General features: G+C 41.5%; 1 protein-coding gene across 1 annotated transcript in view; it reads right to left on the reverse strand.

Moving 5' to 3' along the window:
* Nucleotides 1-6,812, reverse strand: part of LOC123994891 (5'-3' exoribonuclease 2-like) — a 30,440-nt gene extending 23,628 nt beyond the window's left edge. Inside the window, exons 1-15 of the mRNA XM_046297965.1 lie at nt 6,598-6,812; nt 5,611-5,738; nt 5,183-5,294; nt 4,934-5,045; nt 4,756-4,814; nt 4,446-4,535; nt 3,887-3,959; nt 3,634-3,684; nt 2,329-2,486; nt 2,039-2,113; nt 1,701-1,834; nt 1,532-1,589; nt 1,140-1,247; nt 814-858; nt 274-417 (exon numbers count right to left, since the gene is read on the reverse strand). Coding sequence (XP_046153921.1) covers nt 274-417; nt 814-858; nt 1,140-1,247; nt 1,532-1,589; nt 1,701-1,834; nt 2,039-2,113; nt 2,329-2,486; nt 3,634-3,684; nt 3,887-3,959; nt 4,446-4,535; nt 4,756-4,814; nt 4,934-5,045; nt 5,183-5,294; nt 5,611-5,738; nt 6,598-6,672 — 1,422 coding nt within the window. The 5' untranslated portion in view covers nt 6,673-6,812. The remainder of the gene's footprint in view (nt 1-273; nt 418-813; nt 859-1,139; nt 1,248-1,531; nt 1,590-1,700; nt 1,835-2,038; nt 2,114-2,328; nt 2,487-3,633; nt 3,685-3,886; nt 3,960-4,445; nt 4,536-4,755; nt 4,815-4,933; nt 5,046-5,182; nt 5,295-5,610; nt 5,739-6,597) is intronic.
* Between the last annotated feature and the right edge of the window lie 309 nt (nt 6,813-7,121).

Below are 7,121 nucleotides of genomic sequence, written 5' to 3' on the forward strand. Positions count from 1 at the left end.
TGCCATGACTTACACCATGCTCATATGATATGAGATTAACTAACAAATTCAAATGGGGGGGGGGGTCAAGTGCCAAGCGTTGGTCTTGGTATGACTCGGTTGGGAAATGAACCCCCCAATCTCAGAGCAGACACTAACCACAGAGTTGTACGAACATCCCATAATCGCCTGCTGCGCCCTAACATCTCATTAGTGGCTAGTAAATAATAGGAGTCTTCCTTCTGCACCAAGTTAACCAGAAGCAATATCCCCATGATCAGCCCTCATCATTACCCTGTTGTGCTGGTCCCTGCCCTGCATCCGCATATCGAAGGCTTGGTGCCGGGCATTCTGAACCACCTCAGGTCTGCCTCTGCCGCCAAGGGCCTGGGGGGCAAACTGACCGCTGGTCAGGTAGGATGGGCCCTGCTGCTGAGCCTAGGGAACACAAATTCACACACACACATACTCGCAATTAACAACGCAAGTTTCCCCACTTGTTTCCTGGTTTCCAAATCTTGTAGACTTTTGGTTTCCCAGGTCCAAATTAGTCAAGTCCAAAGAAAGAACTAGCATACAATGCAGCAGCCCTCAAGGGCCAGAGTTGTGCACATCTATTGAGGGAACATTTCAAACAGTTCCCATCTTCAATACAGAGCTACAACATAGACGGATTCCGAATAAATTAAAAATACCATGTGTGTGATTGCCCATTGAAACAAATTAACTTGCATAGTCCGTTCAAAGAAACACGGAAAATGTGAGGACTGAGGGCTTCATTCAAAACATCTCGTCAAACAAATAGCCATAACATGGGTACATCTTTCCACTTACCTTCATCCTCTTCTTTTTCTCCTTATTCCTTCGCTTGAATCCCTCCTGCAAGACAAACCCCATTAGTGACAAACAGTGAAGCTGGAAAAAGACATGGCTTTCAGTTCACAATGACTAATTCCCTGACTTTTGAATCAACCACATTATCTTAAATAACGACAGTGTCAAATACCTACCTGAACGAGCAATTTTAAATCAAATACCCATACAGTGGTTAATGCAAATCATATGGAAAATCTCCCAGCCCACTGTTTAGCCAGAGAAGAATATAATCTATTGAGCAGTACTTTCCCCTGCTGAAAGCTACTGATCCTCCTTAGTCTTACATCATCCTCTTTGCGCTTCTTGAAGATGTTGTCCTCAGCCACACCGATTGCCTGCATGATCAACTCAACACTCTCCAACTTGACAAAGCCATTCTCTGTGATGTAGCCCTGTGAGGAGGGACAAAGACCAAGTTAAGGCTATGAACAAATACCTGGGCAAGGAGGAAAGTCAGGACAGCTGTTAAGGGCATGTGTCCTAGACAACTTAAGTCTAGTCCTGGACCAAAAACCTTTTTCAAGGGAGAATTCCAATTGAGCATGCTTTTTAGTCCAGGACTAAAAATAAAATTAATAATAATAATAAAAAATAAAATAAAAACCGGTGTTTGGGAAACTGAACCAAATACTTTTCTTGAAGGGGACATACCTAAGCCTACACTGAAAACACTTACCCCAGTCTTGTGCACAACGTCTTTGTAGATGCCCACCAGTCGATCTATCGCACCCTCTCTGAAAGACACGAAAAGTATCATCAACTGAAATGTATGGAAAGAGCGAGAATTCATTGTTGTCAAGGTGTTTTCAAGACCGTAAGCATCATCTGAGTTCAGTCAGGCTTACCTAATCTCTAAGGACGGTAAATGAGGCAGGAAATCGTTGCCAACGAAGAAGCACATGAAGACCCAGTCGTCGACAGTCCTCTCAAAGTCAAAGGGAAAGGGCAGACTGGCCATTGTCAACTCTCGCTCCAGGTACTATGGAAAAGGAAACAAACCTTGAAAAACAGATCTAAAACTGGGGAGACTCATGCCTCAACTTATCCAGTTTTGATCCGAAGTCAAGGACGTATTTCACACATACAACCAATAACACAACGGATCAGAGAATTACTAGCTGCATGTCCAAAAACACAACTAGCAGTATTTTTTTTAAATTCAAGAAGATATGACAGAACGTACCTCACGCAAAACGCACAGCCTGATGAATATGAACTCCTGTTCAGAAGCCGGCATAGTGTCTGCAAACTCATCATGCTGCAATAAGAACACAACATTGGTCAACGCTGATGATCAACGTAGAGAAAACGGAATGTTGACCTTTTTAGGAGAGGTTTACTGAACGCATAGTGCTGGACTAAAAACCAAACTCGATTGAAAACCTCCATCGAAAATGATTTTTAGTCCTGGACTGGGCCTAATCTATGTCTGTGAAACTGGCCCTTGGAGACATAGCTATAATGTCAATGTACCTCTCCCTGTTTCTCCCTGGCCACTCCCTGGCAGTCCTTGATCTCATGGCCTTTCTGTCCACACATAGCACAGGGCCTGGGCTGGTTGGGCTTGAACTCCTCTCGGATGATGGTGAAATTGGGCTCATGAGTGGCAAGGCCCAGCATGATAAGGTCAGCTAGGGAAATCCAAAATAAAATATGCAAACAGAATAGAAGAGGACATTCAGCAACTCTTGGATAACAGTGGCAGTTGATGAAAGAGCGTCTATTGTTAAAATGTAAAAACCCACGTGTTTCAACCCTTCATCAGTATTGTTGTGCAAACAGAAAAACTTGAATACATTGAAAGGCTGAAAATAGCTCTGAAGTACTGCATTTAATACATGCTTTGTCATCCGGGACAATTAACTCAGGTTTCTACGGCATTATGTTAATTAAATGACCTAGTCTATATTATGAGCCATGTCTGCATTATCATCTACAAATGCTAATATGCACGTACAATACCATGATTTATCCATTTGGAGGAAGGGGGAAGAGCGCTGCGCCCAAAATAGCACCATTTCCCTAGAAAGTACACAACATTTGACCAGAGCCCCACTGACCCTGGTCAAAAGTAGTGCACTAATGTAAGGCCTAGGATGCCATTTGTGACACAGCCTGAATTTATCAATCTCCTCTTCAAGCTAATTACATACAACAAAATCCATCCTTTGCTCACCAAGTGCATCATGAACCATGGAATGCTGAAGCTTTTATCTATCATGTCCTGTGTAAGTGCACCCATTCAAAACTAACTGGCCATTAATATAGCAGAACAATAAGGCCTGCAGAGAACCGTGACGCTCTATCGTCTAACAATGTACAAGGTTGGAGAGTTGCAAGTAGTACTGCTAACTGTTTTTAAGGACTGGAAACCAGGAACCTGTTAATATGCACTATCATGAACTTAATTTATAGAAGTCTCAAACGTAGTCTTAGAAAAACAAAGCATGTACGCCATCACCGTCAACCACAGACCTTGAGCCGGTCAGGCTCAATAAGATAACAATGTATTCCCTACAATTATTGACAACTACTCAACAAAACCTGAATATGAATCACTGCATCTACATACCTTCAAGTTGGTTTGACAAGAGTCTTAACAGTAATTGTGGCATCTAATTTGCTTTTGTGTCTTTACCCATCATGCTCTCTCATAACTACAAGTTGCAGGATATATAAAACACAGCTTTGGGGAAAGCTCTTGCTATAGATGCTCAACTTTCTCCCATTGTTGGTTACTCTTCAATACTTAAGAGACCCTTGTGGTGCAAAGCTTACCGTCAGCTCCACAAAGACAGTGGTGTGTGTTGGGGTCATGGTGAGGCTGAGCTGTGAGAAACAAAAAAGATAAATGGATGGATTATGAGTCATTACATATAGTTAGAATATATGTGATTGCAGAGCTTGAAATAAAAAGTTGCACTAAGACAGAAGGCCATTTGAGACCTTGTAATATGCCTGGCAGAAATCACAATGTCACAAATGACCTTTAAAAAAAGGGCCAATAACCACATATTGAAAAGGACCATACCTCTCTGTCGCCTGATATAGTCCATGATCTTATGCTCCCCCTCACCGGGGACACTGGCGTCAGACAATATGACCTAAAACAAATAAAGAATGTTTCCATATGAACAATGATAGCAATATTCAATGCATATGACCATGTCAGACTTGACCTTGGTTTCATTTCCAACAAGCACATATTGAGAAATGTTCTAAGGCAGGGCTGCCCAACCCTCTTCCTGGAGATCTACGGTCCTGTACAATTTCAGTCCAACCCTAATTTAGCATATCTGACTCAGCTAGTTAAGGTCTTGTACAAAAGCTAATTGGTAGAATCAGATGTATTAAATTAGAGTTGGACTGAAAACCCACAGGACTGTAGATCTCCAGGAAGAGGAGTGGGCAGCCCCTGTTCTAAGGCCTTAACATGTCTGAGCAGAACAACTGACCAACATAACGCTTAAAACGTTTCAGCTTGAGGCCAAAACGTGTCAGCTTTTAAATAAATTAAAGACCACCAATGCATTAGAATCTGTCTTGTTGTTTTTCGGAGATGCTATCACCTTTTTCGCAATAATACTTACTGTAATGTTACGCCATCCAGGGTCATTACTGAGTCTGTCTGCAATGTAGTAACGGAGACACTTTGCAAGGTTGTCCATGAACTCTGTGCCCTAGAGAATATTCAAATGAATAATGAATTTCCAGACAGTATTCACAATTTAGCAGCCTGACAAAAATGTGTCAAAAAGTACCCGGGGCAAGTCCCTCTGCAATCAGAGATCTCAGCTTTAGTGCACCGTCATGAAGACATTTTACACTGCAAAATATTGGTAACAGTAAAACAGCCTTAGAAAATATTGTTATTATACAAGAAAAGCCTCAAATGCTTACTGGGGTGATACAGTTACTGTCAAATCTCTCCTTGATTTCATCAGGTGGAAGATACCCTCCTAAAAGGTGAAGATTAAAAAGTTGTAATTCTGTTATGGCAAATATTTCTCATTAAATGTGCTTAGTCTAAATTCTAATGGAACGATAAGTATAGACAGTTTTCTGAAAATATATGCACCTCTCCCGAGGATCTCCTCTCGGATGCGGGATTTCTCCTCAACCAGTTCCACTCCTTCCTTGGAGGCACGGAATCGCCTGGACCGCTGCTGGTTCATTTTGGCACGAGGGGCCTGTTCAGAGAAACAGAATGTCACAACTGCTGCACAGGTCATTGGCCAACATATTGTTTGAACAAAACTGTAGGATATCTAAAAGGGGTTAATAAAAAAAAGTTTCTCTCCCATGAAAAGAAAGCAGCAGAACGTACCACTCCATCTATAGCCATGTAAAGAACCCTTCTGGGCCGCACAATGTTGAAGAGCCGATCCATGTATTCAAAGATGGCAACCATCATTTCATCTTCATTTTTGGGTGCAGCCCTGTGAAAGTGAAGTGGAGTTTTAGAGGGTAATACTAGAATAACATCACAACTCAATGTAATACACAATAGTACTACCATAGAGATTCATAGCTATTGAGTGTATTCCAAATGGCACAGTATATATACTGCACTACTTTTGACCGGCGCTCTATGGGACCTGGTCAAAAGTAATACACTATAAAGTGTATTATAACGTTTCTGTACAGCACTTTGTGACATCAGCGGATGTAAGAAGGGCTTCATAAATACATTTGTAAGATTGATTGATATAAAGGGAATATGGGGCAATGCTATGTTCTGTGAGGAGGACTCACTTGTCTTCAGGATGTGTACAGGGGTGAATGATCCCATTCATGTCCAAGTACAAATTGTCAAACTCCACTTCATTTGGATTCGGTTTGCTGGTATCAACAGGAATCCGAACACCGTTGCATTCCTTGGACTGTGAGTAAAGGGAAGATGGAACCTAAATTAATTAAACATTATTGCAATGACACAACTAATGATAACCTTATTTATGTAACAATTACTTGGCTGCGCCATGCATAAGACTCTGCCAAACGTTCTCTAGTCATAACATCGACGGGCCGTCTAGTTTCAGTTTTGTTTGCAAACCAAACTCGACTCGCGAGTTTGTCACTCAATAGTCGTTTCACAATTAATTATTCTCGGCCCGGGCTCTCTCAGCCCTAGACAATTAAACAACGTTTTACGATGGAATTGAGTGGCGACAGGTTTGGGCGGACTGGAGCTCCGACGTAACAAAATTAAGTGAATATGAAAACGTATTTTAGTGCCCAAAGAATTTACACACGACATTGTTCTGTGTAATGTGTCATTTTTTGGGGGTGCTGAGGCCAGTTTTTGATAAACTTCCTTTTATGTTTTTGATAAACTTCCTTTTATGTAACGTCGGAGCTCCAGTCACCGATAAACACCACAATTTACGATAGAGTTGGCCATCTTAGCCCAAGGCTAGACTGGCCCTGTGATAATGATGTGCGTGTATAGCAATCTAAATTGCAAGTAGCATAGTTGGTGCGCTGGCTTGCTAACGTTAGTTGTGTGCATCCCATACATTAGCCATTTTTAGATTGAACGAACATGTTACACTACTAATATAGTTAGATATAATAGCTAGTTAGGTAATGTTATATCTAAAGTGCAGTAACGTTCGTGCCTGCTAGCTGCGCTAACAACCCGTTTACAGGAATAAATAGTATAATTATTACACGGCCTTGAAAATGCGCAACACTAGCTGGCGCTACCAATCAGGCAGCTGGCTACAAACAAAGACGTACCCTCTCCTCAGTACAATGGACAACAATCGTAGAATATTTCCGACTCAACCAACGAAAAAATGCGGGGACTCCCATCTCCCGTAGTTTCACAATACGCTACACACAGCTATAAATTATGACATATGTTTAAAACGACTCGATTAAAAACGACGGCTGGAGGAATAGCTAACTGTTTTGCTAGCTACGCGTTTCCAAATAAACTACTGATCACGTTTGATTTCCGGGTTATAGGGTTTATCTTCCGGGAGCCATTTTGCACATGTGAGGAATCGAATAGCGCCGCCATCGCGAAATCAAAAATACCTCAGAGATTCAAACAATAAAGAGGAGAATGCTGAGGTGTTACATGTTGAAACGTTCAAATGTTGCGTTCGGAACCAAGTGGAAATGTTGTATTTACAACACTAACGCCCCTCCAAATTTTAACTTGTATTAATATGGTTTTTGAACACTATAATTAGTTTACAAGCATGATAGCTGTACTTTTAGTTTAGGGTTTTACCAGCTTGTTGGCAATTAGCTAA

The sequence above is a fragment of the Oncorhynchus gorbuscha genome, linkage group LG14 (genome assembly GCF_021184085.1).
Source record: "Oncorhynchus gorbuscha isolate QuinsamMale2020 ecotype Even-year linkage group LG14, OgorEven_v1.0, whole genome shotgun sequence".
NCBI lineage: Eukaryota > Metazoa > Chordata > Actinopteri > Salmoniformes > Salmonidae > Oncorhynchus > Oncorhynchus gorbuscha.